Raw genomic sequence first — 17,479 nt, 5'->3', positions numbered from 1 at the left:
ATACGTGATAAGGCAGGTGGTGAATCTGTCGGGGGATTCATCAACAGGACTTGATATACTATCCAACAAGATGTAGACCCCATGAATTTTTTATTTTATTTTTTAAAAAAAAAAGAAAAAGAAAAGAAAGACATCTTTCGTGTTCGGACATGTCCCATTCGGGAAAATTTGTGCTCGCACGCTCAAACTCAACTTGGCTCAACAGTACTTTCCGAGACATGGCGATCCCGGCGAGGCAGCACGTGGTGGACAAGCCCACCGCCCTTCTTTCTGGCGTTATTCTTCCATGGAAGGATCTAAATTACACAATCAATCAAGACTATGAAGTCATTGAGATGCAAGGCTACCGGTCTATTGATATTCTATTGAGCTTGCATGCTTGACATCATCATATAGGCGTGGTAATGGTGGTGGTGTGGATACACAAGCGGCGGACAGTCTTGTCCACGACATATGCAGGTATCAGACGTGATGATGGAAAGTAAGACCTGATAAATGACTATTACGATATGCCGAGGTGTTGACCGCAACGGGTATATGCCGAATGACTGTTCCAGGCTGGGTAGTAATAGATACAACTCTCAATGCATAACGCTTAGGCAGCATAACGCTTTATGCTCGTATTTTGCTGCCTCAATTGAAAGACTGCTCTAAACCTCCTCGAACCAACATCTGGCCACGAAAAAGGAGCAAGAATACATTACCAAGCCGTACATATCAGCACAATGACGTTCTACCAAAACAGCAGCATTGCCCGTGACAGTCTAGCGATGCTTGGGCTAATTGCCGCACCATATTCGAGGGGCACGAGCCAGGATGAGGCAGAGCCTTTAATCAATGGTAATAATGTGAATAACACGCAAGAAGCGAATCACTCTAGCCGAGCGCCAGCTCCTTCAGATGAACACGAGGATGTGGATTATGTATCGTTTCCTATCCTACCTTTGCTCGGAAAGCCGCCAACGCGAAACGCGGTGCTGGAGCAGCAGTGTCCACCAGTCAAAAATCGGACCATGGGGCAGACAGAGTCGACTACCTTGTATGCGGCTTGGGCCTTGGTCGTGAGCCGCATGACAATGTCGAACCGTGTTGTGTTTGGCGTGGCGGATTTGCGACATCAGGCAACAAGGCCAGCAGGTGACGCGGATGCAAATGTGCTTGCCAAGCACATCCGTATCAACACAGATAGCCACCAGACTGTTCAAGACTATCTCGTCCATGTGCAGGATCAGCAAAACAAAGCCGCGTCTGCCGTTGTGGATGGCTTGAACAAGTCGGGAAGCGACGTCGGAAGCATGCTTGGCCCCTCGACGCTAATCAGTGTTCAACCCGAAAAGAATACTTTGATAGAGGGTTCCTTTTGTCAGGATCTCGACGAGAAGTTGCCGACATGGAGCGAGAATATCGCTCTAGTACTTACAATCCACTTTGGTACTGACCGTACTAACATTACGGCTTCTTTCGACTCCAAAACAACCTCTGAATGGATCATGAAACACTTGTGTCGACAGCTGGCGTTTACTATTCATCAAATTCAGGCCTTGAGTCCTCTAAAAAATATCTCTACAATAATGATTGCGACACCCGAGGATTTTGAACACATCTGGGATTGGAATCGGGCGGTCCCAACGCCAGTTGAGCGTTGCGTGCATCATCTTATCCAGGAGTGCGCGACATCTCAGCCCGCTGCACTGGCTGTCTGTGCCTGGGATGGAGAGCTATCATACGGCCAACTTGACCGCCTAGCTACGGGTCTGTCTGGCCAGCTTGCCGGGCTTGGTGTCTGTCGTGGTACAGTGGTGCCTCTGTGCTTCGAGAAATCCATGTGGGTAACCGTCGCGATGCTCGGAGTGCTCAAGACTGGCGCTGCGTTTGTGTTGTTTGACCCGTCGCTTCCAGAAGGTCGTCTGCTAGCCCTGTCAAAGCAAGTCAAGGCGAGTGTCATTGTGTCGGGCGACATGGAGAGGCAACTGAGCTCTCGACTGGCACCCCATGTGGTCACGCTTGATACAGATGCCAGTCAATCCTTGTACAATCAACCCGGCTCTCCAACAAGCTCATCCAGTCCGTCAGATATCATGTACATTGCCTTTACGTCGGGTAGTACGGGTGTGCCAAAAGGCGCCGTCATAACCCATCGAAACCTCGCATCTGCTCTTCACTACCAACAGGACAGCTTACGTCGCACATCGAGCTCTAGAGTTTACGACTTTTGCTCATATACATTTGACGTTTCAATCTGCAATGTATTCTCGACCCTCGCTGCGGGAGGCTGTGTTTGCGTCCCCAGCGAACAACAGAGGCGAGACAGCTTGGTGGAAAGCATCGCGTCTCTCAAGGCAAACGCCATCGATCTCACTACATCTGTTGCCCGACTGCTATCTCCCGAGCAGGTCCCTAGTATAGACACGATTGTCTTTGGCGGAGAAACGCTGCACCCCAAAGACGTGGCACGTTGGTGGGGGAGGGTCAACATTATCAATCTCTATGGACCATGCGAGTGCACACCGAATTGTACAATCAATGCCAGTCCCAAGAGTATCGAGGATGCTACGCACTTGGGAAAGGGCCTCGGATTGCTGACTTGGGTTGTCGATGCTGATGACCACCATGTTTTGCTCACACCGGGCTGCGTTGGAGAGCTGCTTCTCGAGGGTCCCATTGTTGGACAGGGCTATTTGGACGACCCGGAGAAGACAGCAGCAGCATTCATTGAGAGCCCGCTTTGGCTGCTCGAGGGCAGTCCCCGGCATCCAGGAAGACGTGGTCGGCTTTACAAGACGGGAGACTTGGTCCGACTCGACAAGGACGGAAGCCTGACTTTTATTGGGCGCAAAGATTCACAAGTGAAAATTCGAGGACAGCGGATTGAACTCGGCGAGGTTGAGCATGCACTGCGCGCATGCGAGTCTGTTGACGAAGCCGTCGTTGTTGTTCAACATAATAATCAGGGCGCCCGGATGGTTGCCTTTGTCACTGTGCGTGACCCAAACCCTGAAACCGAGAAAGGGACACTCTCTCAAGATGCAGGGACGATGGTGCAAGACGAGATTCAAAAGACTTTGGAACAAAATCTCCCTCCATTTATGATGCCCGAAGGCATTACAATTCTGAAAGAGTTTCCCATTACGATGAATGGAAAGATTGATCGCAAAAGTCTTGCCAATAGACAGGAAATGGAGCAGCTCAAGGAACAATCGACACGAGCGCCCTCCAATACAGAGAAACAGGTTGCGCAACTATGGGCCAATGTACTTGGTGTCGATCTTGATGGAATTGGGGTCAATGACAACTTTTTGCATCTAGGCGGGAATTCGATTGATGCGATGCAGGTTGTGGCAGAAGGTCGAAAAGTTGGTATTGAGCTGACTGTCGCGGATATCCTTGGCCACCCAATCTTGCATGAACTGGCCGAAAAGGTCGTGGACCAACGGGATTCTCAGCAAAAAGTTGAAATCGGACCGTTTGCACTCATAGATGGCGGCGATGCAGAGACCATTGTCAAAGACATTTCTGGATTGTGCAACTTGGACCCCGTCTTGGTCCAAGACGCATATCCATGCACACCACTTCAAGAAGGCATCATGTCTTTATCTTTAAAGCGTCCTCGAAGCTACATGAGACAGGGAGTCTTGCAAATAAATGCAAGCGTCTCGCTAGAGAAGCTGAAAGCAGCATGGGAGGAAGTGGTGCGTAGGATACCAATTCTTCGCACCCGAATCGTCCAGCACCATGAGTTAGGCATGCTGCAGGTGGTTGTAGATGAAAATATGGATTGGAAAACCTCGTGCAGCTTGAAAGACTACCTCGAAACTGATTCAGAAGAGCTGATGGAACTCGGTCATCCTCTGACACGATACGCGCTCATCACAGACGGATCAGCTACTTTCAAGTGGCTTGTATGGACGGCACATCATGTCCTCTATGACGGCTGGTCACTGAAACTCGTCGCAGACGCGCTCAGTCGCGCATACGAGGGGCTATCTATTGACTGTGGCCCTGGGATGCAGACATTTCTCAGATACGTCAAGGACCAATCCAATACGACAGCATCGGAATACTGGCGGCAGGCCCTCAATCACTATGCCAGTACGGCATTTCCTCCTTTGCCGCCGCACGTCCAACAGCCTGAGCCAAATAGCACGGTCGAGTATATCGTCCCTCGTCTCCAGAACAAAAGTCTGAGTGTTACATCATCGACACTCATTCGCGCAGCATGGGCTTTTGCTGTCGGGCGATTGACAAACTCGACTGATGTCGCGTTTGGTGTCACTGTATACGGGCGAAGCGCACCAGTTGCTGGCCTAGAGAGCTTGATAGCCCCAACTTTTGCGACTGTCCCAGTGCGCGTGCAGCTGGCATACGACCAGCCAGTCTCGGACTACCTCGGACACTTGCAGCGACAAGCAATTGAAATGATGGCCTTTGAGCAGACCGGCCTGCAAAACATTGCCAAGGTCTCTCCCGCCGCGCAAATGGCCAGTCTTTTTCAAACTCAGCTCATCATACAGCATGAAGAGGGCATTCCGCTTGAAGAGGCGCTGATTGGCAAATGTCAGGGAGATAGTCTGGACGAAGGGGCCGACACTTGTGCTCTGACCCTTGAAATTTTCGTGGCCCCGAATCAGCTCAGAGTATTGACTTCATTCGACTCAAAGGTCATGGAGCCAAACGCAGTACAAAAGTTGCTGGAGCTGTTTCATCATGTGCTCAATCAACTTGACGATGCGACTCCGCGTCAGTTATTGTCGGACATCAAGACAACTATCCCACACAATCTTTCACAATACGCTATTACGACCACAGACTCTCCAGTGGAAGCAGAGCATGGAATCAAAGAATATGCAGCTACACGAGAGCCAAATTCGCAACCCATGTCAGAAACAGAGCGCCAGATGCAAAAAGTATGGGCGAGCGTGCTCGACATTCCTTCCCACACAATCACACTCGACGATAATTTCCTCAAACTCGGGGGAAACTCGATTGAAGCTATGAAAGTCGTCAGCAAAGCCCTGCAGCTCGGCCTGCAGGTCAGAGTAGTGGACATTTTTCGTCACCCTCGATTGCGAGACCTTGCCCGCCACACGAGCAACTGCGTAAATGGCGACACCAACTCTATCCGGCAAACTCATGGCTCTAATGTAGTGGCGCAGTCCTTTGCTCAGGAAGGCTTGTGGCTTGTACATCAGCATGATTCGACTTTGACATGGGACAACATTCCTTGTGCGTGGCGGCTCCGTGGGCCGCTGCAGCTGCCATCACTTCAGACGGCTCTCCTTGCTCTGGAACGCCGCCACGAGTCGCTCCGAACCACTTTTCTGTCAAAAGATGGAGTCAATCTGCAGAGAGTCTTGGAGTTTGCAGAAGATACACAGAAGCTCGTGCCTATTGTGCTCGATGGAGCCGACGTCCTTGCTGACGCACTCCAGAAAGATCAGCTGACGCCATTCGAGTTGCAAACGGAACCAGGATGGAGAGTACACATCTATCAGCTTGGCAAGGACGATTTTGTTCTCTCCATCGTTCTTCATCACATAATCTGTGATGGCTGGTCCATGGACATTCTCTGGAAGGAGCTTGCACTGTTCTATGCTGCTGCGAACCGCGGCCACGACCCTCTCTCTACGGTTGATCCCTTGCCCGTCCAGTATCGCGACTATTCCGTCTGGCAGAGACAACAATACTCCCGTCATGATCAGCCTGAGCTCGACTACTGGGCCAATGAGCTAAAGTCCAGTCAGCCAGCGGAGCTGCCCTGCGACAAGGCGCGACCGGGCGCTCTGTCGGGCCAGGTCAAGACGCAAAACGTGCGCATCCAGGGACGCTTGTACGACCTCTTGCAGCAAGTTTCCAAAAAGCTCGAGGTGACGCCATTTGTCGTGCTGCTCGCTGCGTTTAGGGCGACCCATTTCTTCCTCACGGGCGTCGCCGACGCAACCATTGGCATACCGAATGCGAATCGCGGTCGCTGGCAGGACAAGGATGTGGTTGGGCTCTTGGTCAATATGCAGTGCATCCGAAGCAAAATTGACCAAGAAACCTTTGAGGCCTTTGTTCGGCAAGTGCAGGCGACAATGCTGGCTGCTTTTCACAGGCAGGATACTCCCTTTGAGCTGATTGTCTCCAAGCTGGGCATTCAGCGAGATTTGTCTCGACATCCACTGTTTCAAATCATCATGGTGGACCATTCCCAGCTGGCTTTTGAAAAGTTTGAGCTGGAGCGAGTCGAGACAGAGGCGATTGTGCCAACCGTGGCGGCGGTCTTTGACCTTCAATTGCACATTTACCAGGAGTCGGGGTTCTTACGTGTCGAAACCATCTTTTCTACAGATTTGTACGAGTCTGGGACAATGGAGAATGTGATTCAGTATTGGCAGGCGGTGCTTGAGCGCGGTTTATCCGATCCAGATGCTACAATCAAGTCGTTGGGGGCTTGACGGCAGCGCAGGATTTTTTTTTTTCTGCTGTCAAAAAGCTTCAGGTCGATGGAGTCTACTTTATTGAGTCGTGAAAAGGGAAGGTTGACAAGTTTAGATTGCTTTTCCCCGTCTGTTATGAGCAGGGAAGAGGGGCGCACGTGGGGGGGCGGGATGATGTTGCAATCACAAAGTCAAGACGCGAGAAATGACGATGTATTTAGTAGGTCATAGGCTAGTCAGTGGCCGTAGCGGGAAAACTTTAAGTAATTGAATAGAGGACGTTGAGGTGTCTTACGAGTTGGAAAAAAAGAAGTGACGATGTAATGGTGATGACAAGACGCGGAAAAAACAAAGACCTCTTTAGATGATGATAACCCCGACGGATGATATTAACACGGTATCTTGACTTTTCAATTTAGCGATTGATAACACGTATACATCAGTTACGCGAGCCCGTACCCACTCCACGTGTAGCTTCACGTGGTGCCCCTGTCATTGTCACAAGGAAATCGGTAGAGCCTCAACTGCGGGACAGGTCGCGTACAAAAAGGCTCAATAATATGTAGCCCTGGTGCGGAGTGGTTACCGTCGCAGGCAGCCTTATCGTGGGACCCAGCACCTTACGAGACAGCGGTTTGTTTAACTCCAGCCAGGGTCTCTACCACGTTACGGTAGCGCAGTCCTCCTTACGTGAGTAAGGGCGTCATCTACCATATTAACAGTAATAAGATTAACGATAAGAAAATATTACTTGATCTATTACACCACGGTAGTGTTTAGTTTATGAGAGGACTTTCACCTATAGTGGCGTTTTTAGTACTTCTCTAAGATAGAAGGATACTGACACACACTATAGACCATACACTATAGAGACGCTAAGAGAGGTAGGGGTCTCGTGGTTTTTACTTGGGATTCTAGGGTTTTCCCTATATCTAGTAGTCTATATACTATAAAAGGACTAAAGGCTCTTATAAGATAGTCGGAGTAATGTATATAATAATAAATTATTAAGTACTTTTCATGTTTATCGAGTTTTAATAGTCATTGTTCTATTCACAAGTATTAGTCGTGAGACTGCCCGACCTGATCATAAGCTCGCGCCAGCCACCACCCCGCAAGCCGTTCTGGTCGACCAGGGCCTCATCTATTGGCTACAACATCCGGTCTACTACCCTGGTCCCGGGCCGGCCTCGTTTGTCAGTCGCGTGATTCTTAGACCCTCCTCAACGCCGAGCGTAAAGACGAACGGTGTTGTCGCTACACGTGCGCAGTTCTTGATGCAGAGCCGCGATTGGCTCGGCAGTTCCGCAATTGCGGTGGTTGCAGGGCGTGGAATACAACTCACAAGGATAACCACATTACCCTCTTGCCCCCCCCCCCAAGCATAATGGTGATAGCTATGGTGATTTCGTGGTGTATTGACAGTATTGTCAAGTTATTGTCAAGGTGCTATTTAACCAAGGCCCTCTTGGTTGGTAACGTTGCGCATTGTCTCTTGGCGGCGACCCTCTCTATTCATTCGCATACAGCGCTTCGGCCGGCGCTGACTCGCCATCATGGCCCTTTCGACAGGTGTTCCTGTCGTTGAGACGTGCCTTGCACTTTAATCGCTACTTACTTCGGGATTTAATTTTGATCGCATTCCAAACAGCTTATTAAATGTTTGGGCTCTATTCAGGCAATTGTGTGCATGGTAACGTATGGCCCAGGCGGTCAGATCCCGCTGCGTCTATGCACTGACGGCTATGAGGAGCGTGCGTATGCCAAAGAACAGACCAGACCACGATTAGTTGTGGCCCCATTTGAAGTTCAGGGATTATTGTTATATAAATGAACACGATCGCTCCTGTTGTTGAACACGATCTTCATCAGCACAGGCTTCACTCATTAAGAAAGCTACTACACTCACTCAATTTCAACTTTCGGGAATCCCCACATACTTCAATATGCAACCAACAGCTTTCTTTCTTCTCACCGGAGCTACTTCTGCCCTGGCATCTCCAGCAGTGTCTGTCCGCCAAGGTGAGAAACCCTCCAGTGATGACCCCAGAAAGATGCAGCAAAGTGGCTTTTCTCCGTCTAGAACATAAGCATCACATGGCAAAAAGAAAGAAAATTAGAAAAAAAAAATTACAAGAGACTAATTCTTCGCGTAGCAACCCCTGACAAGGCTTCCCCCGCCGAGTTTGAGCTATTCTCACAGTACGCCCAGGCGGCGTACTGCACAGGGCTTTACGATACGACCATCAACACGGCCGTCTGCGCGGACAACAGAGGGTCCATCTGCGACGGATTCAAAGGAACAGTCACGGTAAAGGAGTTTACCAATCTTGAATTTGGCACCATTGCGGGCTATGTCGCCACAAACCCCAGCAAGAAGCAAATTGTCGTAGCCTTTAAAGGCACGAACCCCCTGTCCTATGTGGACGTTACGTCAGACTTGATCAAGAATCTGGTCGCGGCCAAGTAAGTAACTATTAAGAGCTACCATCCCCTTGGCCTAATCAGCTTTGGAATGTTTACCAACTGTTTCGCAGCAATTTATTCCCCAAATGCGGCGGCTGCAGCATCCACAACGGCTTCATGAGGGCCTTTTCCAGCGTCAGAGCCGAGCTGGAGCAGACCCTCAAGGCCGAGCTCGCCAAGCCCGGCCAAGAGTCCTTCCGCGTCGTCATCACCGGCCACTCTCTGGGCGGCGCCGTCGCGACCGTTGCCGCGCCCTACCTGCGCACGCAAGGCATCGCCTGTGACCTCTACACGTACGGCTCGCCGCGCGTCGGCAACCAAGAATTCGCCAACCTCATCACCAACGACAGCAACTTCTCGGCGCGCATCACAAACGGAAACGACTTTGTCGCGTCTGTGCCTTTTGGCTCCCTCTTCCAGCTCGGCTTCTACGCCCACACGTACCCCGAGTACTGGTACAAGGACGGCCTTTTGGGAACCGCAAAGGGCTACGAGACAACCGCGACCAAGTGCACCAGCAGGAAGCAGTGCGCCGGCCCGACGTGCGGCAGAGCCCGCAACGTCTTGGAGTTTCCCGTGGCCAGGTTCACGTGCTCCATCGGCGACCACATGAACTACGTGGACCCCGCGCTGCTGCTGTGCAAGGACGGACGCAAGGGCAAGTCCAGCGAGCCGTCCATTACTGCCGAGGAGTTTCAGCAGTTCTTGGAGGCGCAGGAGAAGGAGGAGGAGGAGAAGAAGGAAGGGGAGGAGGAGAAGAAGGAAGGGGAGGAGGAGAAGAAGGAAGGGGAGGAGAAGCAGGAGCAGTAGGGAGATGGCGGTCAGCTGCGGCTCGAAACGCGGGTACGTTGAGTCGACAGACGGGTGACTTCACGGAGAAATCAGCAGTCAAAATGAAAACTTGTTAGAATGGGCATAGGAATGACCCAGCGGCGTGATTGAAAGAAGAAAAAAAAATCTACTGATTATGAGGCCGAGTGGTGTACCGAATCAGGAAAGAGGCGAGGGCATCACGAGCCGGGCAAGAAACAAGCAATCAACAAAAGTAAAGGACCTGGATGAATGTCATGATGCAAAGAGAAGAGATTCTCTCTGGAGGTGGCTGATGACGAGGGGTATCCTCGCCTCGACTCGCTTACTCAGCCAGGACCCCTCATCAGCCGCCACACTTTCTAGATAGCCTCTCTTTCTCTTTCTCTCCTTCATACACACATTCATCAGGTCTTTTGCTTTAGCTCGTGCCCTGCCGTGTGATTCCGTTGCTCTCGCTCTTTTTGATTCGCCACAGAGTGGGCGTCTGCGTCCCAACAGGTGAACTCCTATTTCTGCTACCCTTCTTATTTAGCGCTTCTTCCCTTGATCAGTCTCAACCTTCATTTCACTGGCCTTGATCTGATGCCACTTTCAATCTCAAAGGCTTGGTAATACTGAGTTGATGCGATATAGAGAGAGAATGGCTCTTATCATGTCCAATCTGTTGTACCCAACTACCCATCACCGAATAATTCCCAGCCAGTAAGCCACGCCCTCACAGCTATCATGGCAAAAAGAAAAATACCAGAGTAGCTGCCATTATCACCCGACTGTGCGACTCCTACTTTGGCTCTACAGGCGAGAAATGCTCAATCGGCGGCGTATCCTCATCTCGCTCTGCAGGCGAGAAACGCTCAATCGGTGGCGCATCCGGGTTCTCGTCAACATACCCATCAGCATCGCTCTTCTTTACTCCTTCCGGCCCCGGCACCGCATCGTCATCGTCATACCCTCCACTCACAGTGTAGTGAGGGTTCCTTTTTCCGTTCTTGAATCGCTTGATGATGCCGGGCAGGTGCTTGGCCACGACTTTCTGGGCAATATCAACGAGATCCGGCCCCCCCTGCTGTATCACGACCTTGATACCGTCCATGATGGTGCCCCCCTCTAAACCACCGAATGACTCTAGGAATATCATATGCTCGAGGTTCCACTTTGGTTCACCCTCCAGGTCCTGCAGAGCAACGTCAGCTATCACAGCGCGCTTCAATAGTATATCTATATCGGCATCCTGCGCGTCTGCGGGTATCGACCTGACCCTCGGAATGCCCCCGATCAATTTAACGATATGGTCAATGGCCGTCTCGGTGGCAGCGCTTGCAATGGGATGGGCGGAATTGACGGCCCCATCAAACAGCATTGAAAGCCAACTGGCCAGGGTCTCGGCGCTCTCTTTTTCGTAACCGTCTACGCGCCGGGTGCGCCCTTCAAAGAAGGCTTCGACAAAGACTTTCTTGCTCGGGTCATACGCCTCGGTCTTGGTCAGCTTCAAGTCATCGCCGCTATTATTACCTGCCTTGACGTGCCTGGTTGCCGGGTTCGGGTCCATGCGCTTCTGCCAATGGTCAGCGGCGAGTCGGAGGCCAAAGTCGTTGATGATGGGCGTAACTAGGGCCCGGAACTTTGAGTTGGTGATGCTTTTGAGATGGTGCGTATTCCACAAGCTAGCCATCCAAGAGTGGTATCCATGCCCATTGTAAACGCGGAACGTGCACTGGAGGGCGGCCTCGGCGAGCTGCGCGCGCTGAAAGCAGGCATCCACCATGGCTGGGTTGGGAACGCTAAACGACACTTCCTGTTGTTTGAGCACAACAGATTTAGCAAGGACTCCGATGATGCCGCCGGTAATGACGCCCAGAAGCGTTCCGATAGGTCCACACAGCGTTCCGATAGGTCCACGCAGCGTTCCCACTTCCCATGGTTCTTCGAGGCCGACGTGCAGAACGAGGTATTCGGTATGGTAGAAGTCGTCTTCCTTGTCGTCTGTGGGGTTTCCGCCTTTATAGTAAGCGAAATCCGATTTGGGGGGGTCTACTTTTGGCGTGAAGTCGCCTAGGGGGATCGTCTTCTTTGTGCTCGGCCTGAAGCGCTTGACAAACTCGTCGTAGTTGTTGCCGTATTGCCCGCCGATGGGGTTGCCAGAGCTGAAACTGCCATTAGATCCGTTGTAGCAGTGAGTGCCAATGGCCACCATGCCCTTGTAGTCGCTGAGCAGGATGGGTGCTCCCGATTGGCCTGTACATGAGTTGAAAAGCGTGCCCGTATTAGCATTGCTCACGGCAAACCGTCATCCAGCGTTGTTTCTATGAATCCAATGAAGGGATCTCTTCTTGGGAAAAAAAGAAAAAAAAAAAGAAATCAGAGTCTCACCTCCGTATGTGTCGACTTTGTGCTCAATCATGTGGCTGGACTCGGCAAGATCATACCTGGCTGGACACCGCCCTTCGTACATCCAGCCGCCAATGTCTTCTTCGTTTCTCTCCGGAGACTTGTCGCCAGAATACCCGACGAGGACGATGGAGCCTGATATCTGCGGGCTCGGCGTGTTGATATAGTTGAAAAGCCTCAGATTGCCCATGAACGGCGCGTCCACCTGGATCATGGCCACGTCGTGGCGCTTGCGATCAGCGCTCTGCGAGCGCCAAGCCTCGGTGGTCACAATGTTCATCGCGTTGCGGTGCTGCACTCTCGGGTCGTTGGCAAGGTCCCTCCCGCGGTAGCCGATCCAGCACTTGATTCGAAGAGCCTGGCCCCCATAGGTATCGCTGTAAACGTTATGGCCGGCAGTGACGACGAGGTCGTCGCGGATCAGCCAACCGGTTCCCATAGTCCAGATTTCCGTACCATTGTAACGCCAAAGACTTTGGATCTTGACAACCGCTGTAATACCGGAGTAAAGGGTAGACAAGTGTCAGCTGCTTTGTCATGTCAAAGGTGCGTCAAGGGGAGCGGGCTCTGCTTACAGCGATATTTGCCATTGTCTTCGAAATCTTGCACATCAACACGGGTGCGTCTGTCACTGTCCTGGATGGGGTCCCTGCCTCCAAGAAAATCGTCTGGGTGCATCTTGATGACAGGCGACTCCTGCTTTAGGTCAGGATTCAGAGACCAAGTGGCGAGCCGGTCGGTTGCTGATTGTGATTCTGGCGGCCTGTCCTTGCTGTCCTTTCTAAAGTCGCCGGCACCACCGCTGGAGATTTCGTCAAAGTTTTTGTCGACCGCCATCCTGTCGGTTCGTGAACTGATGGGGAAGGCCTGCTCAACCGAGACCTTGTCGTCGTCCGTTTTGTCAAACTGGGCTGACATGTCTTCCCGAGTGCGTGGAGCTGCGAGCTCGAAATTCTTGGTGTCATTAATGAACTTGCTCATTTTGAATGCGAGAGGTATTTCAGAAATTTGGAGAAATAAGAAGGTATAATGCACGAAGAATAATGGCGGCGGATTTTTTTTTTTTTTTTTTTTTTTGCCCTGCGCTCCTCTTTTTTGTAAGTTTCTTTTCCAAAGGCCTTTAGGCAATCAAGATGTTTGGTAAGGTACGCAGTAGCAAAGGTTGTTGAGTCTTGTTTCGTTTTTTGGTACAGAGTCGGTATTAAAGCAAAGGGCGAAGAGCAACTCTTCTTATATAATTCTTTGCTTTCCTAGAAAGTGGCTAAAATACCTTGCCTCGAAAAGTTAACCTCCTTCTGAGACACACACACCCACAACATTGTCAGCTCTTGTAGTTTCTGCAAGTTGTTTTCAGCCGTCAGAATGAGTCAAGCCGAGACATCAAAGCCACGCACTGCATGATTTCAGCTCGCCCCGAGTGCATATTGTGATGCGAAAAGACTTGGTAAATATTCAAGACCGATTCTGGAGGAAGAATACCGCCGGATATTTATGACTTCCCGCAGGAAACTCCACTGAAGCGGCGAAGCCGCACAACTCTGAGCCTCGCTCAAGGCAATAGAAAGTTGAGCATCCTATCAGCCATCTGCATTACGGCATGGGACCGCGGAATTCCAAGACATGTCATATTGTGTGTTGGGCAACTCCGTCAGCGGATCGCTCTGCCATGGCGACAACGGCCGGAAGTACAACACCAATCCTGGCCCAATGCACCATCATGTTGATATAGATCAACCTGTCCATGCCGCGCGGGCTAAGTCTGAGGTCCTGTCTCAAAGTAAGAGAAGCACGACGTGTTTGATCCAGAGGCTGATACATCAGCCACCACGTTCGATAACTCTATAGATGTCTGTATTTTGAGGGATCCTACTTATGCGAAATCAACATGTCTATTCGCTCTTGGCCCAATGTCCGAATCAAGATGGAAATAATGGCGAATATTTGAAAGTAACACTGTAATTTTAAAGTAACGACTGAACTGCGCTATCTGGTCGGCCGAGCTTAAACTCCAGTAGAGAACTCCATACAACGACCAGAAGCAAGACTAACCAACAGCTAGTATGCCTTTGCCAATGTCCGACAAACCAGGAGAAAACGTGCCAAGCAAAAAGAGATGCCGAAACGATGCCTAATATGATGGGCAGACAGCGACCTGCAATAAAGTACCCAAAGATTTGTGGCGAGCGCAGCAAGCTGTAGAGCTAACTCATCCGGAATAACTTCCTATTTGGGTCGCGCATCAGGATTCGCAAAGCCCTTCTTTACAACGAGTTCAATAGAATGAATCTTGGCGGAGAAGCTCTTTGTCGTGTTGAATTCTAAACCCCACCACTCTGACACATCAGTTATATCCGCTTCCAAGATGACAGTCGAAATCAAAGAATTGAAGTAATTCGGGATATCCGGATTGGGAAACGCAAAGTTGATATTATATGTCCAAGACGAGTTGTGATGATCAGTAGTCGAGCTAAAGTTCAAGAATCCATACGAGGACTTATTCTTCAAGTTATAGAAGGTCGTCTGTATGGTCTTATTGAGCGCCTTGATATCGTGCTGGCTCATGGGGTAGCTAAGCGCGTCGGCGAGGAAAGACACAATCTGATCGACCATGGTCTGGACGGTTCTGTCCTGACGATCAATGGTGACGACCTTCTCTTTGTCAAAGGCGATGTCGCCGCTTGCGTTCTGGCCGATCGATTGCTTGAAAGAATTCCAGTCGAACCTTATCCCTTCCAAATCGCTCTTGTCATAGTTTCCGGCGTAGGCCATTACCTGAGAGCTGGTGGGAAGGAGCCAAGTAGGAAGCTTGGAGAAGCTGTCAAACTTGATAGCTGTGGCGCAATGCTGTCAGAGAGGGGTTAAATCGCGGAGGTGATGTTTTGGTAGACGTACTCGCTGGGTCGGACATTGTGATGACAAATTCCAGTAAGATTGTTAGAATTGAGTTGGTGTAAAACTGTTGCGAATGAGAGCCTTGGTTGAGCAGCATGGAGGAAATTACCTTGATTTTATATTTCTAGGTCCCCTCAGAGTGGCCGACGTGGGAGGTCCAGCTCCATTGGGCATTTCGCTGTCTCAAGCGTGGTGCAGCCACACTGAGGTCATACAGACGCATACAGTATCACTGATGTAAATGAGCGTGTGGAGGCTGCTATCTGGAAGGAGGAAGGCAGTGGTGAGTATCCTCACTCCCGCTCTCATAACGTCACGTCAAGGCCATCTCCCTTAACCCATCAATATGCGGCGTATAGTAGATATCGCACACCGATGATTCAGGGAAAGAAAAAAATAGCGCAACCTGCATCTCGGGCTAGCCCTCAGCTCGCCTAGATTCTGAATTGGTTGGGAACGCTCGGGGATGGTGGCGTACCTATTGGCTACGAATAGAAGGTGCCTCTATGCCGATGATTGTCATGTAGTGGCCAGCCATACGTGGACGGCCGCAAAAAATCGAGAATCATTACTATATATGACTCGAGTCGACATGCATCACTTATTGAGTGAATTCAATGAAATCTGCAAATCTCGCAACAAGGTGGCGGGAATTCTAGATCAAGTTTGCCTATCCAATCGCAGCGCAGTGGTGAACCTGCCAAGCGATGCACCTGCACCGCCACACACACACACACACAAGGCATGTCTCGAAAAAGGGCTGACTGCATGAGACGTGTAAAAACTTTTTTTCTACTTCTGCGCGGAAAGTCAGAAATCATGATCCTTAGGACAAGACGCTGCTCATGAGTGAAGACGTGGCTTTTGACAGCGCAAAGGAGCGCAGAAGACGACAAAATCGACTTAGCCAGCAGGCTCGCCGTCAGTATTTTACATCTCCCCGCCGGTTCTTGCACCAGCATCTGACGTTTGCCCTTGCATGCAGGAAAACGGCTGGCCATTCTAGCACAGGCGAAAGGTCCAACGCGTAAATGGATCATATACTCGGCAGCGCTCGACGAGAATGAGAAGCATGATAAAAAGGATTCACCGCCATCTATCGAGAAATGGTTATTTTGCCAGTCAAGCGGACCAGAGCGGTCGCAGTATATTAAGCGCCTTCAAGATGCTGTGACGCGTGACTCGACGCAACCGTCTTTCGATGCCCAGCTTTTGACCAATGTGACGCAATTCAACATCATCAAGGCCATGGCCAAGAATGCTGCATACTTTGGGTTCACACTCGAACTACTATGCGAGGACATGATCTCGCCCTTCAACGCCTCTGGTCCAGCCCCTTCTACATCTGGTGATTTGCCACCAAGTCTTGCGCCCACGGCAGTCCGAAAACAGATAGCGCATCATCCCTGGATCGACATTTGTCCCATTCCATCACTTCGCAACGCCATTCTTCTCAACACTGGCACGTATGACGAAGACGAGCTGTGCAATGACTTGTTTACGGGGTCGGGGAGCGACAGCGAGCACCAGGTCGGCCTGGTTACCTGGGGCGAGTCTTGGGACCCAGCGGCGTACGAGCTTTCTGAAGTTTTTGCGCTCAAATGGCAGAGACTTTTGAGGACGTCGGCGGATGTCATGTCGTCGACAAATTATTGGCGCTCGAGGAGGGGCCAGGATCCAATACGGCTTCAAATGGAGCCGGCCTAGGGCTATTGTCAGAGACTATTTCGTTTTCATTATGAATATGCGGTCGCTTCTTTTTAGTTGTGCTACTTACAGTGTAGTTGGCATTATTGAGGTTCATTTGGTTGCTGTAAACAGCCGAGCTGGCTATGACGATGCAGAAAGCGCCCGGTTCAGCTGCCTCAGTCTGCAAAATAGCCAGTCTTGCAGTCAGAAAATTGGCAATGCATTTGACAACAAGCTGCTACCCAACCTCGTGCCCAGTGTTGCTGTACAGAAGCCACACCAGACTTGCGAGGCAGACAAGATGGTCGACACTGAACACATCGGACAGGCTGGCAGCAGCTTGCTACGATCGCTCTGACGAGATCGACTCTGATGTAGCGAATCGTAACTCTAAGGCTCTGTGCATTGATTCAGGAAGTAATTTGGCTCGACTCACGGCTTGACTCGAGCTGAAAGAGCAGGGCCGGCAAGAGTGCACTGAGCTGCACAGCTAGCTCGCCAGCAATAGAGTGGCAAATGACGCTTGGTGGTGAATCGTTCCTGGGCTCGAAATAAAAGAGATCATTCCAACATGGCTTCACATGGAAACTTGCAGAGTGATGATGAAAATAAAACGACACAATACTGAAGCAAGAGGATCCGGTCCCTATCCTACACCCCAAGTAATTCCTGTTTGTCTGCCTTTCACCTGAGCCCTTAGATGGGAAAAGGTTCGGAATCGGAATTCCCAATCCAAAAGAAGCTAGATTCTTGTCATCTTTGCCAAGCTTTTCAGCGGTTCCTGCGCTGCATTCTCGATATGGTTAGTTTCC

At 50.7% G+C, this 17,479-nt stretch overlaps 5 protein-coding genes across 5 annotated transcripts; 3 read left to right on the top strand and 2 right to left on the bottom strand.

Moving 5' to 3' along the window:
* Positions 1–725: 725 nt before the first annotated feature.
* On the top strand, positions 726–6,437 carry BBA_08424 (nonribosomal peptide synthase, putative; the record flags this gene model as incomplete). The annotated part of the gene is made up of 1 exon (XM_008603521.1): positions 726–6,437. One exon carries the CDS (start codon positions 726–728, stop codon positions 6,435–6,437), a length of 5,712 nt encoding a protein of 1,903 aa, XP_008601743.1.
* A 1,928-nt stretch (positions 6,438–8,365) lies between these two features.
* Positions 8,366–9,695, top strand: BBA_08423 (lipase-like protein; the record flags this gene model as incomplete). The annotated part of the gene is made up of 3 exons (XM_008603520.1): positions 8,366–8,441; positions 8,576–8,885; positions 8,957–9,695. The coding sequence occupies 3 exons, from the start codon at positions 8,366–8,368 to the stop codon at positions 9,693–9,695; spliced, it is 1,125 nt and encodes a 374-aa protein (XP_008601742.1).
* A 784-nt stretch (positions 9,696–10,479) lies between these two features.
* On the bottom strand, positions 10,480–13,067 carry BBA_08422 (ATP synthase F1; the record flags this gene model as incomplete). The annotated part of the gene is made up of 3 exons (XM_008603519.1): positions 10,480–11,933; positions 12,069–12,578; positions 12,662–13,067. The coding sequence occupies 3 exons, from the start codon at positions 13,065–13,067 to the stop codon at positions 10,480–10,482; spliced, it is 2,370 nt and encodes a 789-aa protein (XP_008601741.1).
* Positions 13,068–14,309: 1,242 nt separating this feature from the next.
* BBA_08421 (volvatoxin A2 precursor) lies at positions 14,310–14,994 on the bottom strand (the record flags this gene model as incomplete). Its single annotated transcript, XM_008603518.1, has 2 exons — positions 14,310–14,917; positions 14,979–14,994. The coding sequence occupies 2 exons, from the start codon at positions 14,992–14,994 to the stop codon at positions 14,310–14,312; spliced, it is 624 nt and encodes a 207-aa protein (XP_008601740.1).
* Positions 14,995–15,823: 829 nt separating this feature from the next.
* On the top strand, positions 15,824–16,685 carry BBA_08420 (abhydrolase domain-containing protein; the record flags this gene model as incomplete). The annotated part of the gene is made up of 2 exons (XM_008603517.1): positions 15,824–15,899; positions 15,964–16,685. 2 exons carry the CDS (start codon positions 15,824–15,826, stop codon positions 16,683–16,685), a joined length of 798 nt encoding a protein of 265 aa, XP_008601739.1.
* Between the last annotated feature and the right edge of the window lie 794 nt (positions 16,686–17,479).

The sequence above is a fragment of the Beauveria bassiana genome, assembly GCF_000280675.1.
Source record: "Beauveria bassiana ARSEF 2860 unplaced genomic scaffold BBA_S00034, whole genome shotgun sequence".
NCBI classification, from domain to species: domain Eukaryota; kingdom Fungi; phylum Ascomycota; class Sordariomycetes; order Hypocreales; family Cordycipitaceae; genus Beauveria; species Beauveria bassiana.
This window is presented reverse-complemented; position numbering and strand designations above follow the sequence as displayed.